This window comes from Pelobates fuscus, chromosome 4 (assembly GCF_036172605.1).
Source record: "Pelobates fuscus isolate aPelFus1 chromosome 4, aPelFus1.pri, whole genome shotgun sequence".
Lineage (NCBI taxonomy): Eukaryota > Metazoa > Chordata > Amphibia > Anura > Pelobatidae > Pelobates > Pelobates fuscus.
The window spans coordinates 262,681,150-262,706,692 of NC_086320.1; the positions used below are offsets into that span (position 1 = coordinate 262,681,150).

At 39.0% G+C, this 25,543-nt stretch overlaps 1 protein-coding gene across 1 annotated transcript in view; it reads right to left on the reverse strand.

Annotated features, from left to right (window-relative positions):
* POU6F2 (POU class 6 homeobox 2) overlaps positions 1-25,543 on the reverse strand; it is a 385,749-nt gene that overhangs the window by 64,140 nt on the left and 296,066 nt on the right. The window contains exon 6 of the mRNA XM_063450641.1: positions 21,919-22,071. Coding sequence (XP_063306711.1) covers positions 21,919-22,071 — 153 coding nt within the window. The remainder of the gene's footprint in view (positions 1-21,918; positions 22,072-25,543) is intronic.

Genomic DNA, 25,543 nt, shown 5'->3' on the forward strand with positions numbered 1-25,543 from the left:
TTTCCATAGGAAAAGAAGGGGAGAAATAGAAACATTGTGTAAATTCTTTTCTGCACTGCATGCTACCATCAAGGTTATAGTTAAGGACCACATAAAAGAACCCCATTGAGAGTAGAAGCAGGTAGGTATCTATTTAAGTCGCTTTGGTATTCAAAATTAATTATTTAGGAGCCAAAATTCCAATATCTGCAAGAAGCTCTCTCAAACCATAGCATGACAGTCAGACCCTGCCTCCCCACTTTACCATGATCTGTCCATCCCCCAACCAGTACCCTCATGGGTGAAATAGGTGACTAGTTTTTTATTACAGTTAGCAGCTTTTGGCTGCTCACTGTTTAGCAGACACACACGCACTTGGGGGAGGTATAAAACACAAGCTTTTGTGTAATTTCTTTTTTTACTAACATGGATAGGCAACGAATGAATGGTTTTTAAAGCTAAATTGGTTCACCTGAATTTAGTTTGGAATACAATTAAGCAAACAAAATGTGGACGTACAGAACCAGAGCATGACCGAACTTCAGCTTGCCCTGAACATTTTTTAATTTCGTAAAAAAACTACTCAGACGATGCTAATTTTCTGTCCTTGCATAAGTCTAGTGTAAATGTAATGTTCAGCTATTTCTGATTCCTTTGCAGAAATTGAAGTTTTTTTCTTCAACTGCATACATTTAAAAAAATAACTTTAATCACAAATCCCGTTATAAGTATTAACAAATATGTTTCTATTTCTCTATAAACATCTACATTTATACATCTGATATATGAAATAGAAAATTGAATTTTTGAGCATAATAATAATAATAATACAATTCAGCAGTTTTAATGATCTGTCAATACATATTTTTGTGACACTGCTGATGTGTATAGGCTTAAGGGACTAAATATTTACCCACTGCACATCACTACGCCTTTAGGGTTTCCAACATTTAATTGATAACAACGTTGATGTCTAGTTATCAGTATTTGTTATGATAAGCACAGTAACTATGTTGTATTTTCAGCAGATCCACCGCTATGGCTATGAAAAATAAAATGTATGTTGTAGCAAATTAGAAAATCCAAATTTAAAATAGGTCAAATAGGCCAAATTTTGATACTAACGATTGCATTAGCTATATTGCTATATAAACACCATCCCGTGAATGAAGTGTGATGGGTTAAGGACCTTATAAGACAAGTAGTGTTTCATATATCTCTTGTTTTCAGGAACAGTGAATTAAAGTTAAATAAAACTTGATGCACTAAAATAGTTTGGCAACAGTAGACGTAATGAAAGAAATTCTCCAACTCAGCTGTAGTCACAGCTTTGCAATTTTAAACTAAATTTTGCAATTCGTTTTTTAATGCAGTGGTTTCCATTATTAAAACTCTTCCAGGGTTACAATAAGCAAAGAAAAAACATATTTGAGATTCAGATTCACTTAATGATCAAGAGAATCAAGTAATGTTTTTTATAAAATTAGGATAATCAAATTGTCTGTCTTTGAATCATTTTATTATTACAACATTTTTGCTAGAGTGGTAAATAAATAAGAATAGCTCAGAGATAGGTCATTAGTGTTCTTAATATATTTTATACCATAGGAATATAAAACATACAAAGTGTTGAAAAGGGTGAGTTTGTTTTCCCATATATAGTAAGTGATAAAATATGAATGTATTACGTAATCGGGTCGACTTATGTAAATATGAGTATGCAAATGTCAGTATTTGTTTGTCAGACATATTCGGCAAACAATTCAATCATTCAGACAACCTTGCGTTTATAAATATCCTGAAGATGATGTTTTAGCGGTCTTGAAATATTGCAAGGTGTCACAAGGGCCTAGGGCAGCGGTAGGCAGAATTTGGCACTCCAGATTTTCTAGACTACATCTCATCTGATGCTTTGCCAGTATTATTTGCAAGAGCATTATGGGAGATGTAGTCCATAACATCTGCAGTACAGGAAGCTCCTTACTTGCACCTTGCCACCGGCTTCACCCTTGGCTCCTCCGAGCCATGCTGTAGCTGTCCATACGTCCATAGTTGGAGTTATGTCCTTAGTCTCTGCTGATACTATGTGTTAGACAGAGCTGTAGTACCTGACATGATTTAAGATGCCAGGTGACACTCTGTCTCCAAGAAGAGACTTTCCTTTTAAACAAGAATCCCCAATAATAGTGTTCCCAGTGCCTTGCTTGGATATTCTGAAGTCTTGTATAAGGTTACCTAGTGTTGCTGCCTGCCCTGACAGCACTTTTGCCTGCTTCTCTTGGGCACCTTACTCGTTGTTTAGTTTTATTTTGTTACTAAAGCAACCATGCCACCACAGATCTCCCAGGACCCTGTCCTTAACTCCCGGTTCACCTTAGAGGTAATCTTTGTAATAGTGTTCTGCCTCGCTGCTATTGGGTCCCAGCTTGTTTTCTGTACAGTTTACTTTACATAAATGCTACCGTGCCTATCTGCAAACATTGTTATAGTTTTTGGTGTTGTATTTTAGCAAGGGATAACAATATAATTTATGTGAATCTCCCCATCCCTTTCATTCTTTTTCAGTGTCGTACCACAAGGATTTGTGTCAATTTTAAGTAAATGTTAAATATCCAAATGTAGGAAGAATGACTGGCCTGTGACATTGGTTCTATTAATAGAAAATATCTGTCACATTATTATGATGACAAGATTTTTTTTCTTTTTGTTACTGTTCCTTTAAATGCAGTTCTAATTTTCACCTCTAGCTGCCTCCCTAGCCACTAGTGACCTCAGTCCTCACCTGCATAGGACTGATTACTTTGGCTACAAAAGGTTATACCCAACTAACCTCAGAGCCATTACATTGAAGTTAGTGTTCAGACCAAGAACTTCAGATCCTGGCTCCTGTAAGAAACCCTGCACCATCCTGTACTTGCCTGCATTGCATGATACATAAAGGTACTTACCTGCCTGAATTGCTTCAACCCGGCACCATCCTGTACTTGCCTGCATTGCATCATACCTAAAGGTACTTACCTGCCTGAATTGCTTCATCCCTGCACCATCCTGTACTTGCCTGTATTGCATCATACCTAAAGGTACTTACCTGCCTGAATTGCTTCATCCCTGCATCATCCTGTACTTGCCTGTATTGCATCATACCTAAAGGTACTTACCTGCCTGAATTGCTTCATCCCTGCATCATCCTGTACTTGCCTGTATTGCATACCTGCCTGTACTCCTTCAAACTTGCACCAGAAATACCTGCAAAAACCCACTATCTGGACATTACTGAAAACTTGATTTTCACTTTTGGTTGTTTACGTTATAGGGCATATTGCCTTAATGATTATTTCTTCCTTTTGCTTATTATTTCAACGAAGATCACTGTTATAATGTCAAAGGATATAATGTTAAACCTGGCAATCGTCTCCTATCTGACCTGATTGAGAACATGACAATATCAGAATACTAGAAATGGGATACCATGTAATATCTATACTATCTCTTTAATATATATATATCAAACTGCTCTTATTTTACTATCATCTCAAAATGTTATATCATTTATATCGTATAGTGCCCAAACCCAGTGGTATCCAGAACCTGCCATCTGTGATGTGATGGAAAAATAGCTTTATGTCTAATGTAAAAAACTACTTATGACATTTTTTTTTTTAGATACAGATGGGCATAGCTCCGTGGCATTTTCTTCTTCATTTGTTTCACGAGAAAATAGTTATCCTTGGTAATACTATTTTCAATTTCCTGTTTTCATTTTTTAAATGTTCCTTGGCTTGACAGTCTAAGAAAGGGATTCTTGTTACATTAAAAATAAAAAGAGAATTATGCTGATCCTGCTGACATTTTTTGAGGAAATAACTTCAATGAGCAGCATTCTTTATTTAATTAAAGGGACACTATAGTCACCAGAACAACTACAGCTTGATGTAGTGATTTTGATGTGTATAGCCTGTCCCATTTAGCATTTCAATGTCAAATGCAGTGTTTACATTGGTGCTTAGTAACACCTATAGTGGCAGTCGCTCAGGAGGCCACTAGTGGTGCTTTCTAGGCCAGTGCTTCACAGTGTGCAGCACAGGTGTTCAGCTTTTCTACACTGCACGGTTTGCCCCCCATCTGGAATAGCATCACTATGGGAAAGAATTGGATTGGCTGAGATCATCAAGACTGATTATTTCAGCCTTGGAGGCAGAGCCAGCCTTGGAGAGACCAGCGCGGTGTGGGTGAACAGGTAAGTTATATCAACTTTTTACGTGGATGGGAGGATACATGTAGAATACATGCTTGTATTCCTGACACTACATTGTTCCTTTAAAGTTTATATAGCATAACTTTTCAATACTGGCTTTCAAGGACCCATTGTCTTGCATTATATTGTCCTATGATCCCTGGTAGATATTTTCCTTCAAGTTGGTGGATCTGTTAAGGTGACTGAGACCCTAATTGATCTGCTAACATCCAGAAGAGGATCCTGAACAGAAACACGCATGGTCACATTCATATATCTCCTGATTTCTGATATAATTAAGGTAGTTAGTTCAACGTGTTTATTTCTCATTTAACTGATTGAAACACATGGCCTTCTGGAACTCACTTCTTACTTGGCTTGTTGTAAACCGGCATCTAGTGAGAAAGCAAAGGCAGTACTGCCACAAACAAAATATAGAATTACATGAGTTACAGAATTAAAATTTACAGTTTTTAAATACATGTAAAGTCGTAGGAGTGACAGCAGCTGTCTCTGGATTAAATGTAATGCATTCATAAATTGCTTGAAAAGCCTGTTTCAAAATCTTCCTTTCCTACAATATTTTTGAGTAAGAATCTGTTTGTGAAGTGTGCAAAACAATAAAAAATATATTGGAAAATATATGAAATTACAAAAACTAAATAGAATGGCATGAGGCAACAGTGGTCAGAAATGTTAGAAAAATGAACTCCTCCTTTCTCAAGCTTGCATTCATTCTTACTTCCAGGCCAGCATCTACAAAGAAAGATAAGGTATACCTAAGTGCATTCAAACCCTCTCAATGGGGCATTAAAACTCTAAAAATCTGCCTCCCACTAGTAAAACCTAACAGCATTATGGGCCCCAGGTAAAGCAGTGCACCGGGCCCTGCCTACACAACAACTAACAGGAATACCATTTTTTATTATCGGTAAAATTAAGCTTATATTTATTGGTACCTCCAACAAATGCAATACATACATACACACAGACTGCTGAACACATGCACACAGACTGCTGAACACATGCACACAGACTGCTGAACACATTCACACACAGGCTGCTGATTACAGACACAGGCTGCTGAGTACATAAAGAAAGAATGCTAAATACATACACAGTCTGCTGAATACACACGCACAAACACACACACACACAGACTGCTGAATACACACACACAGACTGCTGAATATACACACACACACTACTGAATACACACACACACAGACTGCTCAATACACACAGGCTGCTGAATTCACACAGCCTGCAGAATATACACAGACTACAGTGAGGGGTGCGGTGTTTGTGTGTAGGGGTGCTGTGTATGTATGTAGGGGTGCTGTGTTTGAGATGCGTTGTGTGTTAGAGATGCTGTGTGTTAGAGGTGCTGTATGTGTGAGAGATGGTGTGTGTGTGTGTGTGTGTGTGTTTGAGGGGTGCTGTGTGTGTGTGAGAAGTGCTGTGTGTGAGGGGTGATGTGTGTTCTGCCCACGGGAGGAGTGAAGATAGCCTGCAGGCTTTATATCATTACTCACCACCGGACCACCAGTGCCCCCCCCTCCCACCAAAGGTAAGAAGAAGGGTGGGGGCACTGAAGGGAGTCATGAAGCTTTTTTTTTTATATACAAAAAACATAACAAACAAAAAAACCTTTTCCCTATGCACCCCCCCACACACAGAGCACCCCTCACCTCACACAGCACCCCTAAAACTCACACACCCCTCTCACACAGCACCTCTCTCACACACACAGCACCCCTCTAACACACTGCACCCATCTCACACTCAGCACCTCTCTCTCACACACACTGCACCCCTCTCTCACACACAGCAGCCTTTACACACACACAGCACCCCTCATACACTCAGCACCCCTCTCACACACAGCACCCCTCTCACACACACAGCACCCCTCTCACACACACAGCACCCCTCTCACACACACAGCACCCCTCTCACACACACAGCACCTCTCTCACACACACAGCACCTCTCTCACACACACAGCACCCTTCTCACACAAAGCATCTCTCTCACACATAGCATCTCTCACACACACAGCATCTCTCTCTCACACACACACAACACCCCTTTCATACACACAACAACTTTCACGCACGCACAGGACCCTTCACATACACAGTATCCATCACACACAGCACCTCTCTCATACACACAGCACCCCTCTCACACACATCATCTCTCTCACACACACAGTACCCCTCTCACACACACAGCATCCCTCTCACACACAGCAACCTTCACACACACACAGGACCCTTCACATACACAGCGTCCCTCTCACACACACCCCTCACTCACACACCACCCTTCATACTTACAGGACCCCACACACAGAGCAGCAGCACCTCTCACGCACACACTGCACCCCTCACACACACAGCATCCCTCACATACACACAGCACCCCCCCACACACACACACTGCATCCCTCACTGTTGTCTGTCTGTGTGTGTGTTCAGCAGTCTGTGTGTGTATGTTCAGCAGTATGTGTATGTATTCAGCAGTCTGTGTACATGTATTCAGCAGTCTGCATGCATGTTTTCAGCACTCTGTGTGTATGTATTTAGCAGTCTGTGTGTGTTTTATTAAACAGTCTGTGTATTTGTTTAGCAGTCTGTGTTTGTATTCAGTAGTCTGTATATATGTATTCAGTATTCTGTGTGTATGTATTCAGCAGACTGTGGGTGTGTATTCAGCAGTTTGTGTGTGTACATAGAAGCCTGTGTGTATTCAGCATTCTATGTGTGTGTATTCAGCAGTCTGTGTGTTTGTATTGTATGAATGTATTGCATTTGTTTCAGGTACCAATAAATATGAGCTTAATGTTATCTAAAATTTACATTTTTAATTCTGTGAGTAGCTGTGCAGGCAGGGCCCCAGTGCACTGCTTTGCCCAGGGGCCCATAATGTTGTTAAGATGGCGCTGGGTGTTGTGTGTGTGTGAGAGGTGCTGTGTGTGTGTGTGAGAGAGGTGCTGTGTGTGTGTGTGAGAGAGGTGCTGTGTGAGAGAGGTGCTGTGTGTGGGTTGCTATATGTGTGACAGATGCTGTGTGTGTGTGTGTGTGTGTGTATGTGTGAGGGGTGAGTGGCGTGTGTTGCAGAGTGCAAGGGGTGCATGGATCAAATGTTTTCTTGTTTTTTATAATAAATGTACAGTACATTAATGAAAACCGTTTTTCTTACCTTTTGTGAAGGATGGGGGACACTGCCCTGGTGGGCCCTGGTGGTCCCTGGTGGTGGTGATCTATAGCCTGCAGCAACACTGGCTACAGGCTAACTTCACTCCTCCCGAGCTGAGCGATGTGTGGCGTGTTGCCATGGCAATGCGCTGCAACGCACAGCAATGCTCCACACAGCATGCTCCCAGGTCCTTCCCTTCCGCCCTATCATCATACAGCCTCCTGGCCCTCCTACTGTCTCTCTCCTCTAATGCAGGATCTTTAGGATCTTTGATCTCCCCACCGGCCCGAGAGGGCCCACTGCAAGAAAGCAGTGCCGGCTCTCCAATGGCCGGCAGGGAAGATCAAAGGATGTCTCCTGTCGGCTGGGCATCGCGCTGGGGCACCAAGGCTTGTGGCCCCCCCAGGGCAACTGCCCAGCATACCCATGGGGAAAGAAGGCCCTGCCTTCCATACTTTGGAGTGCGATTTTCTGGTTTTAGCCAGATAAAAAACATTTTAGTACACATAACTGTATTACTTCCAGGCACATTTATGTCAATACATAAGAAGTCAGTCAATAATGGGCAAGACACCTGCATCTCATAGTAAACATCTAAATATTTGCATGAATTAGGTTTCCCTGTTATTTACTGGCAAGGAATGAAGTAACAGTATTGGCTGAGTAGCATCAAAAGTGGTAAGATTTCTGCAAGGCATTTTGTAATGAGAAATTCATATCTCTAATCAGCTCACATGTTAACCACTCACTATAACTTAAATAAGAATTGTTAGTCAATCAAAGGTGACAGTTTCTGTTTTGTTTTAAAACACATGCCTGGATTATGGATGTCCTGTGTCCATGTGTACACACGTGCTTCTAAAAGGAACACTCTTGCTGTACATATAAATACATTTATTTCGTTGTTGTGCATTTAGTGGGACTGAGAGCGTGTACTTGCTGCAGTTTCGGTCCCTCCTTGGACATCAACACTAGTAACTCATAGAGAAGCATTGGGAGGCAGGGCACATGCATAGAGAAGAATTGCATCCATTTCTGCGAGAAGCCTCACATTCAGACTGAATGAGCACTCTAATTGTGTGAGAGAGAGCACCCTTACTGTTAGATTGACAGCCAGGAAGGTGCAAATTAGGAACTTTAAATCAGCAATTTTATAAAGTAAGAAAGAGGGAATGCTCTATTAACCTCTGAAGCAAGTTAAAGTACTTTAGGAGTTGGAACTGTTCATTTAAGTAACCTTCCAGAGTGGAAATATACGTAGCTGCCTTTTAAATTTTGCACAAAAATATTAAAATATGAGCATAACTTTAAATTAAATCATCACAAGTTTTAAATTAAATAGGAAACCATCACCATGCACGAAAGATGGAATGCTTTGTATTGATATTCAATTGCCTATACATCAATGTTATAAATGGGCTATAATCAAACATTGATTCTGGTGTGACTTTTGAAAAAGTGCCTTTAAAAATCACATTTCATTACTACACTCCAGGAGGAGATTGGTATTTTGCTTTTAAAGGAGAAGATGAGTACTCAATAATATGAAGACAGGCTGTGCACTAGGAAACCCTGAAACTAACTCAAAAATGTAATAGGATATAATAACATTTTCACTATGTCACATATTTCATGTTTAACAGTCCATGTTTGGGTCTGTTGTTATTTTGAGCATTTTTATCAAATTCACGGAACGTCAAATTCTAAAATATACTATGTATTATATATAATGTATATATTAATTGCCATGTAGTTATGCATTAACCCTTATACTATTAGGTTGCAAGGCAGGATCCAAAACTAAATCTCAGGAGGGTTACTGGTGGTGGGCTGTAGCGGGGTGAAAAGGACTGCAGTGGAGGGATAGGGTGCTCTAGAGATAGGAGGCTGTACACATATGTGGCCACACACAAGAACATAGAAACACAATAGCACACAGATACACACATGTACCCACACTGACACATACTCACAGATGCACACTCATACTGACAGATACAAATGCTGACACACACAGATACATACAGATACACACATACTCACAGATACATACTGATACACACATACTCACAGATACACACAATAACACACACAGATGCATAAACATACAGATACACAGTGACAAAGACAAATACACACACATACTCACATATACACACACATACTCACAAATACACACTGACACACACATACATACTCACAGATACACACTGACAAACACAGATACATTCTGACACACACACATACTCACATATACACACTGACACACACACACACACACACACAGACACACTCACAGATACACACTGAAACACACAGATACACACACATACTCACAGATTCACACTGACACACACAGATACAAACATACTCACAGATACATACTGAAACAAAAAGATACACACATACTCACAGATACTCACTGACACAAAGATACACACATACTCACAGATACACACTGACACACACATAGACACATACTCACAGATCCAAACAAACTCACATATACACACTGGCACACAGATAAACACTGACACACACAGATGTATACATACTCACATATACACACTGGCACACACATACACACATATAGAAACACACTGACACACACATGCACACAGATTTACACATACTCACAGATACACACTGACACACATACTCACAGATACACACTGACACACACAGATACAAACATACTCACAGATACATACTGAAACAAAAAGATACACACATACTCACAGATACTCACTGACACAAAGATACACACATACTCACAGATACACACTGACACACACATATACACATACTCACAGATCCAAACAAACTCACACATACACACTGGCACACAGATAAACACTGACTATACATACTCACATAAACACACTGGCACACACATACACACATACTCACAGATACACACTGACACACACATGCACACAGATTTACACATACTCACAGATACACACTGACACACACACATATATACACACATACTCACAAAAACACACTGACACACACATACTCATAGATACACACTGACACACACAGATACACACATACTCACATATACACAGTGACACACACATACACACATTCTCACAGATACACATTGACACACACATACTCACAGATGCACACTGACACACACAGATACACACATACTCACAGATGCACACTGACACATACTCACAGATACACACTGACACACACAGATACACACATACTCACATATACACAGTGACACACACATACACACATTCTCACAGATACACATTGACACACACATACACACATTCTCACAGATACACATTGACACACACATACTCACAGATACACACTGACACACACAGATACACACATACTCACAGATGCACACTGACACACACAGATACACACATACTCACAGATGCACACTGACACATACTCACAGATACACACTGACACACACAGATACACACATACTCACAGATGCACACTGACACATACTCACAGATACACACTGACACACACAGATACACACACACTCACAGATACACACTGACACACACATACTCACAGATATACACACACATACTCACAGATACACACATACACACAGATACTCACGAACACACACATACTCACAGATACACACTGACACAGACATACACACATACTCACAGAAACACATTGATACACACATATACATACTCACATATACACACTGGCACACACATACTCACAGATACACACTGACACACACACATACATACACACATACAGATACACACTGACACGCACATACACACATACTCACAGATACACACATACACACATACTCACTCACAGATACACACATACTCATAGATACACACTGACACACACATATACACACATACTCACATATACACACTGACACACACATACACACATTCTCACAGATACACACTGACACACACATACTTACAAATACACACTGACACACACACATACACACATACTCACAGATACACACTGACACACACAGATACACGCATACAATATGCATGGAATAATTACAGATAGATGCACGCATGCATGGAAGAGTTCTGGCATTATACAGTTGAATAAAACTTTGAACATTACCCATAACTCACATTAACCTTTTTTCACGTTATTTTCTAATTTTTTTTTCAAAAATTTGAAACATTATTTCAATTTCTCCTCTTCCACAAAATATCTTCAATGGCAGAAAAGAGCATCATAAATGACAGACAGCAAATCAAAATGGAAGCTCCCGATTTCAGGATAAAACAGTTTGATTTCTAGATTTTATTACTTTTGTAATCCTCTCAAAAAAAAAAAAAGGATTTTCCATGTAGAGAGGATTGGAAAACAGAATAAGCGAAACAATCTTGGGAATTAACAATTCCCCTTTAAGAGATGTATTTGAATATAAAGTTATTGTCTGCAGTACAACAAATCATGTGTGTCACAGGCATGTGACGATTTGTGAAGGAAGGACAAAAGGTATTACTCGTTAGTTTGGCAAAGAATGGAGCTAGTTCAAACAGAATAAATATTGACTAAATAAGCTTGTTTTAGTTATATAAACTATAGTGTTATGCTTCTAGTTTTCAATATTATAACCCTATTAAAACAATAAAGTTTGGGTGAATTTGTTCACCATATAGCTATGCATGTTAAAATGTTTGCCTTGAAAACCTTAAGAATGGTACCCATTAAGGTTACTTCTAAAGGTGTAGCTAAATTGTTCATTTTCTGTTTAATATATGCAATGTTGCGTTAACAAAACAAAATATATAAACTATTACTGCCACATCCGGCAAAGAATTCCACTGAAATGCCCTGGGCTGTCTGCTGTTCAAATGTGCACTTTTATGAGGATATTTTAAATTTTGTGGGTTGCTCAGCTGATAAAAAAAGGATATATGGGCTCAAAAAAGCAATCTGCAAAAATTCCAGACTTATAAATATAATGATTCATCATACAGATTTACACAAGTTGCACATGAGTATATCCCATAATCAGAAAAATAAATAAAATGTGGAATAGCTGTGTGTTCAAAGCTTTTTTATTTAATAATGCTAAATTGGGAATGCACATTGTATAAAAAATGTCCTTTTATATAAAAGGATATGAAAAGCACCATTTGTGAAGAACATTGTACAATTTGAATGAATTCAATGCAAAAGAGAAGAATTACAGTTAAAACATGTTTTGATAAAAATAAAAAGAAGAATGATCTGGTCTTTTGAATCCTGTTTAAAACTGAAAATAATTTGCTAGTGAAGGAGTTAAACACTTATGTTTCTTTGAAAGATGAGAAGCACAGCTCACATGTAACTGTAGGGATGTTATGCACTGCAATTTTATGTATCAACTGCTGTTCACGGATAAAAAAAAAAAAACATTATATATATATATATATATATATATATATATATATAAAGAAAAGGTATGAAATATTATGATAGAAACAGAGTTAAAATGTGTTGTCACATGCAGTGTGACAAAATCAGATAAATAAAAAAGGTCTGCCTAATAGATATATGTATGGATTCTGATTCCTAAAGTTCCCTAAAGATGCTACTAACATTTTAAAACAATGTCTGAAGTGAACATAATGCCCGTGTCCATCTACTGGATGTACATTCACACTAAACATCTGTAAGCATCCTTTTGCAACCTCTAAGAATCAGAATTAAATTAAAACACAGCCTTGTGAGCAGCTTAGGTTTGATACTTGTTACTCGATTCAGTGGGCTAGAGGCATTGGTGGAACTACCTGTCTGTCACTGTATCTGCATGTGTGTGTCTGTGTATATGTGTGTGTGTATGTGTATGTGTCAGTGTATACGTATATGTGCATACATCTCAGCATTTAAACTCCAACACTACTCAGCATTTAAACTCCAACACTACACACAAATACACCCCTGCATTCAAACGTCAACACACTGCATAGAGACACACTCCTACATTCAAAAGCAAACACTACACACAAATAAACCACTGTTTTCAAATGGCAACAGTACATAAAAACACAACACTACATTCATACACACACACACAACACACACACCACACACACAAACACATACTCCGTACAAAAACATGCTTACATTCATATATACAAACACCATTCAGGGCTAAGTACAACCCTGCAAGGATAGGCAAATGGTAGATCAACAGCTGGCAAAGCATTGTGGGAGTTATACAACAGATGGGAATCTACTTTTCCCCCCATTATTTTTGTATTTTGTTTTTACACGTATCGTACTTCTATTTGAACGGTAAATATATCACCACACTGGTGATTGTGGCTCCCTAAACTGTATGTCTTTTTTAGCAATAAAGATTTTGTTTTAGGTTTTAATGGGATATGAGGAGTGATCTTTTTTAAGTAGCTTGTCTGCACTTGTATTTGTTTGCACCTTTGTTCCACCTACCCTTCTTTGATTTGAATGACAATGTTCAAACATTATATACACCAAAAGCAAGTAAAAAATAGGCGCTAGTAAAAATTGTCTAAAAGTCTAAATATAAATACCAAGGAATATTATAAAACAAAAAAAGCTGCACCTAAATAAGTGTAAAGCTCCAACACAACACTCATACAATACAGAACAACTCCAAATAAAGGTGCGCTGTGTCTTTAAGACCAAATTTCTAAAGTGCCACAAGTGCAAATTATAATAAAGTGCAAAGTGATATAAAGTGCACTCAATGTGTTAACTTATGAATTAACTTATACATACATATATTTTAACTTATGAATTAACTTATACATACATATATTTTAACTTTAAATTAACTTATACATACATATATTTTAACTTTAAATTAACTTATACATACATATATGTGCCCTCTCCAATGGCAGTAAACATTATTATTATTATTAAGTCTTTCTAGAAATCTGGTAAGATCTTACCAATATAGTTTTCATCAGAATAGAGAAAATAAAAATGTACGTGAAAACGTACAATGAAAAAGGCGAAATAGTTACGGAACACACAAGAAAACAACATGGAGAACTCCAGAACATAGAATACAAGGGGAATGGACTAAGGTAAAAGCAAGAAATAATGCTAATAATCTAAACACACCCATGGAGATGTGTATATAAGATCCAAGAGGACGAGAACGGACAGATCTGATGAAGCCGTGAACACGGCGAAACGCATCATCACGCAAACCATGCACCACGCATTACACACTACCGGTAACTCCTCCTCCTGGAAGTCTGGACCCGAGACAGCAGCAACAGTATCGGCTGAAAACTGAGGGACTTGTCGACACCCCAAAGTATAAACGGCCTGTTATATTTTAGGAGATGTGTTGCACTGTGTGAGGCAAATGGTGGTCACACCAGATACTGACTGGTTTTCGGACCTCCCCAGACACCCCCAATCCTTTTATTGTGGCCAGCCTAAGGCACACATCAGTCTAATGTCTAATCAGCATCTTGATATGCCACACCTGTGAAGTGGATGGATTATCTCTGCAAAGGAGAAGTGTTTACTAACACAGATTTAGACAGATTTGTGAAAAATATTTGAGAGGCATAGGCCTTTTGTGTACATAGAAAAAGTCTTAGATCTTTGAGTTCAGCTCATGAAAAATGGGAGCAAAAACAGAAGTGTTGCATTTATAATTTTGTTCAGTATATATATATATATATATATATATATCTTTTTTATTTTTATTTATTTATTATATATTTTTTGGGAGCAAGTGAAATCAGCAACAGAACACATTCAAATGTTTAGTTGAATTTGCCAGAGGATTACAGAGAGGTAAACATTGCCCTGTTATTAGTGTTTTATGTCTGTCTACTTTGAATTCTTTATATATTCCTTTGTCGAATGCATTTGTGTAATTGTGCCCCTTCACTGATCTTGAATAGGCTACTTTATGATTCAACTTAATTAAATTTCCATTGAAAGGAACACTTTGTGTTTCATTAACCCCCATGTATGAAAGAGATAATGCTTTGAAAAAAATCAAAAAACGACCAAACAGCCCATAGCAGTTTGTTTAAGGCCTAAAACTAAAAAATGTACCTAAGTAATGAGGACGAAATATATTGCTTTCTTTGATGGCTTTGTGACCTGATTATGTCACAGAGTGTCAGCACCAGAGACACTACAAAGGCCACCTCACCCATCAAATCTATTTCCTCTGCAATCACTCTTTCCACTTTGAGTCTTGTTAGTAGTACAAAAATCCATCAGGCCTCATTAGCACAATTTATCATCAAGGCGCAAGGAAAGCAAGTGTGTGTCTCCTCCATCAGACTGATGAGAACAAAAACTCTTGTCCTATTATCTAATTGGATCAACAAAACTTCTACATCTATTTAGCATTGTCAAGTAATTGTGTATTAACATGCTATGAACACTGTTCAATAACTAGTATTTTATATTCAGGCCACATTCCTTGAAATGTAAGTAGGTTAGCTTTCATTTTTTTTTTTATTTGTTTGTCACTCGGATGTCTGACTATTCATTACAAATAAGATTTTTATTGGAACAGGTCTTAACACAGGGAAAACAGATCAGTTAAACGGACACTGTAGGCACCCAGACCACTTCAGTCCATTGAAGTGTTCTGGGTGCCAATTCCCATCACCCTTAACGCTGCAAGTGTAATTATTGCAGTTTTTCTTAGACGACTTTTGGTCATCTAAACGACGCTGGACGTCCTCATGCTATGCATGAGGACCTCCAGCCTCAACAGAATCCCCATCGTAAAGCATTGAATAATACTTTCCTATTGTGAAATCTAATGTGCACGCGTGGCCATTGCGGCGAGGGACATCGGAGCTGGATCCAGGTAAGTGACTGAAGCGGTTTTAAAGACGTAGGATGGGGGCACTGCAGGATTCTACAGTGCCAGGAAAACGGGTTTGTTTTCCTGACACTAGAGAATCATTTTAATCTAAACTCAAAATGAGTTTTCATCTCCTATTAACTCTCATACACAATTTGTTAAAAGAACACTTCACTGCCCAAATGGAAAAAAGCATTAGAATTCACTGTTCAGTAGATACACCCTCAATAAATACATGTATGCATTTTCACAAGCTGCAGTTCTTATGACTTTCAGTCTCTACTGGAAATAGACAATCAGAGTCTCTTAATGCGAGCGTGCACTTCAGCATGCTGATCTGAGGTCTGTGTACTGGTCTGGGATCTAATCAGCAGAGAGGCAAGCTTGCTCAAGTAGAGCATGCCTACCGCTTCCTTTAGCTCAGAGGAGCCAAAGGAAACAGGAAGAACCTCTCCTGTCTGATTGACAGCCAGGGGGTGTTTTCATTAATTATTTTTTTTAAAGTGCCAATTTAAAATAGAAATCAGCACTGTTACAAACTGACATTATTGTGGGACACTCCTCACCCATAAAGCACTTCAGCAAGCTGTGGAGTGTTCCTTTAAGTACTTGTATGATGATCTTTCTGTTTGTTGGTTGTGTTTCTTTGTAACATAAATGCATACATTTTATGAAACAGATGGTAAATTCAGAAGTTAACACAGGAAACACTGATCTCTTTACCCTCCATAAAATAAGCCATGCAGCATGTATGCATGTTCAGTGACTCTACCAATCAGTGAGCACAGCCCAGTTAAGAAAACTGTGAACTGAACTGTGATTAAACTGAGAGATAACAGCTGTGGTACTTCTGCTATAAGTTCAGTTATTCTGTGTGATGAGTGAGTTATAAGGTCATAAACTACTTTTTCCCCAAAAACCTCTGCGTAAGAGTAATTTTCCTGAAGATCAAGTTAGCTTCTCTAAACTGCAATTTCAGGATCCTGGATGGTATTTTATTAATTTATTATTAAATTATTATTATTTATTTTTTAAAATACGTTTTTGCATTATTAATGCATTATCTATCTATCTAATTGCAACTTTGCTTCTGTTAAAGAACCCAAAAGTATATATGCACCCCTTTTAATGGAGACTATTTGTTCTTATATCCATGATATTTTTAATCTATTGAAGTGCTAAACCATGCAAATTTGAGAGAAGTGGGAATATTAATTTATTACAAAAACCATTCTCTTTATTTTCTCATTATTTTACAGTAATCATTTATAAACACACATAAAACATCTGTTTGAAGAATATCCCATAGGATAAACTAGAATCAATTTCATTTAGCTTACTAGCTATCAATAACTCACCCTAATGAATAGCCCTCTAAATCCCCAAATAAAATCAAAATACGTATTCTTTATACCTTCACATTATTAAAGGTTGTAACAAAGCAGTGCTCTCTAAGAAAGACGTTGGGAATGTCTTCTCAAACAAAATATCAATGTGAACTCGTAATATCCTGGTGGGATTTCTTGATGAAAGTAATCTATTTCTAAGCTGCTGATAAGAAATCATAATTTTCCTATGCCTACTTGAAATGACGGCTAGTTACAAGTCTTTCACACCGTGGTTTCTTTCTTGACAACATTCAACCTGGCCAAGAATCACAGAAGCCTTTGAAGAGACTGTTTAAGATCTGCTGTATGAGATGATCGTTTGATGAAAGGGATTGAAAGACGGGTTAAAGTAGACATTGAAAGGTTATTGTAGAGGGCACATTGTTCATACAATCCTCTTTTAATATGTGCGGTGTGCACCTGCGATAAGATGATTCATTAGATATGGTCTCACTTTGACAAGCTCCATCGTTCAACAACCAGGATGGCGATGGAACAATTTTGCACCCACCCTATAAATATGACAAGGTCAGCATCTTTTCCTGCGTCTTGAATCGGGGGTAGCACAGCTTTAGATGCATCTTTGTTTACAGTGTGAGCCACAGAAAGGGAAGAAATCAAGGGGAAAAAATACTTGATTATCCAAAGCATGTACAGATATATCTAAACAAATGTAAAAATGACCGAGTCCCAAAAACCGTTTTTTTAGGAAACTAAATCCACTAACACTGCATTTTACATTTTGATTCTTGAAATCTTACAACCGGTCTTACTCCTTAGTATCATAAAAGGGGCATGATCATACAAAAATCACTTTCCTGTTTTATTGGCATAAACTCATGTAGTTTAAAGATGTACAACAGTAGGTTTTATTGCTATGAAGTAGTTATGTACAATGACACCCTAAAAGCAATGGAATGTCCCATAAAACAGGAATATTAAGGTACAAAAGTAGGAGTGTGATTATGGGTCCAAACAGGGACTGCCTGTCTTAAAGCTGGATACTAGGCAGATACACGTTTACTCCTTGATGTTATGGATCCTCAAAAATGCAGCAGTCAGTTGCAGTAATATATAACTCTCAATGCTTTCCCTATGGTGAGTGGAAGAATGGAAGCCTGGGTAAAGATCTTAGAATGGGTATAGGAATGTTATAGAATTACTTTTAATATGGCTTACCTCCAGAGGCGTAACTAGAAATCACTGGGCCCCTGGGCCCTCCCCCTAACCTCTCCATGCGCCTCACCCCCCCTAGCCTCTCCATGTGTCATTGACTCCGTCCCAGCCCCCCTAAGTGTGTTATTCCCTCAGCCCCAGCCCCCCCATGTGTGTTATTTCCTCTGTCCTGGCTCCTCCATGTGTGTTATTCCCTCCGTCCCGGCTCCTCCATGTGTGTCATTCCCTCCATCCCAGCCCCTCCATGTGTGTCATTCCCTTAGTTCCAGCCCCTCCATGTGTGTCATTCCCTCAGTCCCAGCCCGCCCATGTGTGTCATTCTCTCCCCATTTATAACAAGAACAATGTAGAGACTGATTTCTGAAAACATTTATTGCTGCTTAAAGACACATTACTGGGAGTATTATTGCAGTGGAGCTTTGTGATACACTCAGACATATCAACAATATGGAGCTCCTAGAAAATATAGTCATAGGGAAAGAAAAGAGGAACAGAAGATTTTGGGCCCAAAATAGGATTTGTCACTCATAAATAGGCACAGTTGGGAGGTATGGAGTTGCCATATGAATGGCTGAGAACAACTGTTCTGTCTGCACTCCCTGCAACTACTGCACTTCTAACAATTATTTAGTTTCTGATTTGTGTTGGAATACCTACACACTGAGTTATCAATTTAATTATAGTTTTTGAATTTGAAATAATATTTTATTAAACGTGCTACAATCAACTTTAAATGCAATTATAGTATATTATATTTGTTATAGTACCTTTTTACATATGCCAAAATCAGTGCTTGATTATGTAATAATGTAGCAACATGATATCAATCATGGAAAATTATTGCTAGGTACACACATTAATTATAGTAAGTGAATGTGCATTCCACCCCCTCTGTAAGTTATTGTATATTTGTCTATTATTTGTATGCTTCAATCTGTCTTATCAGAAAAGGCTATACCACGTGTCATGTGAATTTTAATGTAATCAAAATGTAGTGCTAAATAAATAATGGAGAATAAGACATACCGACACAGATGATATAATCATAGTACTGAAAATGACAAGCCGCTATTAATACATAATTTAACTCTTTAACGATGGACCAAAATCCGAACCAAAACAAAACCTAAAAACTGTGCTAAATGTATGTTCCTCCATAATTTAACTGCCTCCATACAATCAAACTATCTGACCCCTGATCAATCGGGTTTTAGCCCCGAATCACTCCACTCCAATTGCCCTCTTAAAAGTTTGCAATGACATCCAAACTGGCACGGAACAAGGAGACCTAACTGGAGCTATTTTCCTTGATTTTGCAAAGGCCTTTGACACAGTAGACCACGACATTCTACTGCACAAACTCAAAAACTTAGGTATCGGTGAGTGTCCGCTAACCTGTTTCATGCATACGTATCTGATCGCTCACAATATGTATCCAATTTTGACAGCGACTTCCTCTCCCAGTCACGTTTGGTGTTCCCCAATGTTTCATTCTCGGCCCCCTACTATTCACATTATTTATGTGTCTAATGTCTGCAAATCTTCAAATGTACACATGTACGCAGACGACACAGTAATCTATGCAAGCAAATCCGATCTACTGCAGCTTGAGGCTGTGCTCCATGACCAGTTTACAGAGGTAGAAAAGTGAATCGCAAAAAACAAACACTTCCTAAACACTGACAAAATTGTCACAATGATCTTTGGAACAGTACCTAAATTCCACAAATTACACAAAGGAAAACCAGGAAAGTACAGTGTCATGAAGTCCATGGTTGTAGATGGTTTAAAGAAAAAGAGATTAGTCAACAGTATTAAATGCAGCAAAGAGGTTGGGGAGAATTAAGAGAGAGTAATGACCTACAGATTTCGAAGTCATTGATTGCCAGAAGCCAGATTGAAGAGGGTCATGGAAGGTATAAGTATTGAAAAAGTAAGGTAGATGGGTAAACACCAGCCAATCAAGAAGATTAGAAGTGAACAAAGTAGTCATATGGGACAGTAGATAGAGAAGGAGATGAAGGGTCAAGAGATGACATTTTTTTAGGATGGGATTGATGATTGAATGTTTGAGGGAAGAGAGGAAGATGCCAGTAGACATAGAGAGGTTGCAAATATGTGTTAGAAATGGGATAGGACTAGGGGAATACAAATGAATACAGTTAATACATGACAAGGAGGGATCTCCCTGTAATGATGCTACCTGGCATGCTGTAATTGGCACTCACTCTGTAATTGGTGCTAGGCAGCTGGAAAAGCACAGCACTGATCACAATCATCAGACAGACATGTAGGGAAGGACCTTTTAAAACTCTGTTGCAGGCTCAGTATTACAATTCAAGATCAAGCTCAGCCACTGTAATTTAATAGAGAGAGCTGCATACAGCTCAACGGTCAGTATGGGGCCACTAAATATGGGAGCCCCAGGTATCAAGCATATTGACATCTATCAACTTGATGCCCAATAACATAGAGAAGCATTGTGGGCAGTACTGTGTGTGTGAGGCAGGTGCTGTGTGTGAGTGTGAGGGGTGCTCTGTGTGTGTGGGGGTGCATACGAAAAAGGGATTTTTTACTCGTTATTTTTATTTAAAATTAAAAAACAAAAAGCTTAATTGCCCCCCTTAGCTTAGTGGGAGGGGGGGACACTTCCAACCCTGGTGGTCCGGTGGTGTGTAATGATCTAACGCCTGCAGCTCCTCCTTGCGAGAAGAATGCTGTGTCGAAGTGACCTGCCTCCCAGGTCATCTCTCGCTCCCTCCCGCCCTCCCTCTCACTAACAAAGGGCCTCTTTGATTTCCACACCGGCCCAAGAGGGCCCAAAACAAAAGTAAGCAGGGCTGGCTCTCCGTGGGCCGGCAGGGGAGATCAAAGGATCTCCCCCTGAAGCCCAGTACATGGGCAACGCTGTGGGGCCTCTATGCATGTGGGGCCCCTGGCAATTGGCCAGTGTTGGTCTACATTCTTTGGTTTTAGGTGTTGTTGATAGTGAATTAGAAAGCAAGTCAGGTCTGAAATCTGAATACCCTTTATACAAACTACCAAGTGCTCTTTGTTATCCAGATAAATTCATTAAATAATAATAAGACTTTCTGTAAATATACATTTACATTCCTTACCTGTCCTTGTGCATTTGTGACAAGTTGACCTGTAACCCCTTGAAGACTGGAAAGTGCATTCCCAAAGGCTTGCGAACTTGCTATTGAACCCATTGCTGCTGCTGCCGCCGCCGCTGCTGCAGCCGCTTGATTTGCTAAGGGATTGTTAACCATCTGAAAATAAAAAGAAATGGAATTTAAAAAAAAAGACACCTGTGCAGCATTACAAAATACATAATGCTTGTCATTAGCTGGCCTCTTACATAGACTTGCACTATCTGAAATGATTAAACACAGACTTGACCAGGTAAGTAAAAATAATTTATTTATAATGCTTTATTTCAATCAGCTTGCATATAAAAGAAGAAAAACAAACAGCGTACAGAGGGGAACACATAGAGAGACACTTTTGTGTTTCGTGCCTCAAAAGGTACTTCTTCAGAGATCTCAGCAGGAGAAGCACTGTTAAATAAAAAAAAATGTCAAAACAGAAAAAAAAAAGTGAGTTCCCTAAAGTCAAATAGTTTGGTATCAGTTTGCAAGACATTGAGTGCCATCTGAGAATCAGTTTCTAGGATGCATGTTTGCAATTTACTTGCAGTGCCCAAGATGGATATCTAAAAGAGATGGCTCGTTATTCAAGTGCAGCAAGTTAACTATTCATAGTTTCTGGCAAATAGTGCCTGATAAATTGGGAAGTTTAGGTAAGATACCTGTGATGTCCCAGCTTAAAAACTGTAGAAAAGAAGACAAATATGCCTGGCAGGCATATAGGTCATTATGAATATATACAAACAAATATTGTCCTCTGATATACATTTAAAGAGAGAGAGAGCAATGCCATAAATGCAACATGTTTTTTCCATTACAGGAACTCTGCACGTTTAAAAAAAATAAAAAAAAATTAAAAAAGCCAACACAACTTTATTTAGTACATATACCCCAAATGAATAATTTGCATGCCTTTATTATGGGTATATCTAAAGAGAACTTGCAAAGCTACAGTTCTTGTGACTGCAGTTTTGGCTAGCCCTCATCTTTTCCCTGGAAGATACTTTCAGTCTTTTCCCAGGGTAATAACCATTTCTTCTCATTGAGAAGCCTCTGAATCTGTACTTTTTGATTGTGTGCACGCTCCTCCAGAAATGGAGGAGAAGGCAAGCAAGCTCAAATAGAGAGCACCTGTCACTTCTAACAATTATGGATGGTTTTATAATTCTAATAATAAAACTGCACTTTTATAAGCTACCTTTAAACTATGATACTCCATGGACATTGAGCCCTTTATAAGACTGTAAGCTCGTTTGAGCAGGGTCCTCTTCAACCTATTGTTCCTGTAAGTTTTCTTGTAATTGTCTTATTTATAGTTACATCCCCCCTCTCATAATATTGTAAAGCGCTATGGAATCTGTTGGCGCTATATAAATGGCAACAATAATAATAAGCTGAAGTGTCTCTGTAAAGGCTTGCACCTGACCAAAGCCATTGCAGGACATTTCTGCCCAATAGTGATTTCTTCTAATAAAATACAGATTAATAATTAGCCCTTAAGGTAATACATCAGCAATGTTCAAACACTGTGTATACTGCAACACTGGTGTTGGTACATCTGGAACGTCTCAAACTCACCGTGGCCTTGTAGAACGTAGCCAACTGCCAGGCCACAATAACAGTGGCTAAGGGCTGCAAAATATTTTGCTGTCGCTAAGATTGAGTGAGTGAGTGAGTCGCTCAAGACAGCAGGAAGAACTGTCCCATAGGAAAGACAAATGTAATTACGAATTTTAACTAACCCATCAAGGCTTGACCTCCTCATTAGAGGCAGTAGTGTGTACTTGCATTGTGCTTTTTTGAATGTCAAGTCATTCGAGATGATTTGAATTTTTAATGATCTGGGTGTTATTTGTTAAAAAGAAGCAACTGGAACTGATTATGAGCACTGCTGAGAACATTTTTTCTAACTTTTTTGTTTTTATTAGAAATATTTTCACTTATCCCAGGAACCCTGATCATTAATAATACTGGATTCCAAGACATGTAAATATAGTAAATAAGTAACAACAATGGCCTGGCATAATCCTTCAAATCATTCATACTTTCTCAATGAGAAAAAAATAAAATAAATCTGAATTATTGGTTTTGCTTTTCAAGAAGAACTGTCATAGACAGCTTGATGCCCAACTAATGGGTCTCTACTCTACACAGTGGGGATTTGTTTTTTTTTTCCACTCTCCCTAAGGCGATAACCAACTTCTTTGAGCACTTTTTCCTCAGTTGGTAGACCTTTTCAATTTTCTTTTTTAATATGAAGTACAAAACATTTTCTTCAGCTTAGGTCGCCGATGCTGTGTAAGAGGTTAGGAGTAGGCTGCTGTGTATGTTCAAAATATACCTTTGTTACGGCTTATATAAAACTGCATGTGTTTAATGTTCAGAAAATATGAAACTTTATAGCTCTGTAACAATAGCAAACATAAAGTTTGGTGACATTTGAGCCATTTTAAAATTTGGCAAAACATGTTTTACAAGTAACAAGTAAAAACAAAAGACATATGTTCCAGTTGCCATTGGATCAAGATGTATTCACTAAACTCTAAACACAGGCCTTGGCAGAGAAAAAACATTTTGCACAGATAGGGGCATTTTGTAGGGTACGTTATGGAGGCAGTTCACTATATTTGCTATCATTTGAAAATTAATCAGGATTAGTTCCAAAGAGTACCTAAAAAATCTCAATAATCTTTTATAAACAGATTTCTCAGACTATTTCTAAACTATGCATCTGTACCAACCAGCAGGAAAATTATTAAATAAAATAAACTCAACTCAATGGATCTAGCGATATGGTCTCTCCTATTCTCTCACACCCCAAAGAACAGTATAAGGATTATACTAAAATAGCAGATGAGTAGCTATGGCTGACAATATACTGCTCACCCATCCCTTGGATAGAGGAAAGAAAGACTATAGAAAGTAGTTAAATGTATATTTCATGGGGCGGAGCCTGGCTTCCTAGCAGATTGGACGTGCTACACGATAGCTCCTGCAAATTAGCCGCAAAAACGGGGGATATACCTCGAATTATTGCACACACACCGCTGGGAAGGTGACTACAGAGTGGGGGAGACCCAGGCAAACGTATTGATGTCACACATGATCCCACGATTCACCGGGTCCCCTCGAATCCAGCTTGAGGCCTACCTGCAAAAGAGCCAGGGAGAGGAGGCCGCTCTCCTCGTTGGTAACCCTGCAGATGGCGGACTCGACGTACTCACTGCTAACCCCCCCCCTCTGGACCGGCGGGGGTCATCCCGGTCCTCGCTGGGGACGATCACCCCCAAGCCACGACCAGCACAGGGGACAAGACCTCATGCGAGCAGAAGCGACCCAGGCACAAACAAAATGGCGGCACGGACACGGTCCACAAAGAACCGCACACTCAGCGAGCCCCCCAAGTGCACGAGAGAATTCTATAACCGGCTATGTGCCAATCTGTGGACCAAGCTTCACGCCCGGGGACAGGCATTCAAGCGGGCGATAAAAATGGTAACGGCATGGATCCGCCCGGCGACACGACACCAAATAGGCGGGAATCCCCCCCATACCTCCACAGCAGTCCCTCGACAAAGCAGAACCCACAAACCGG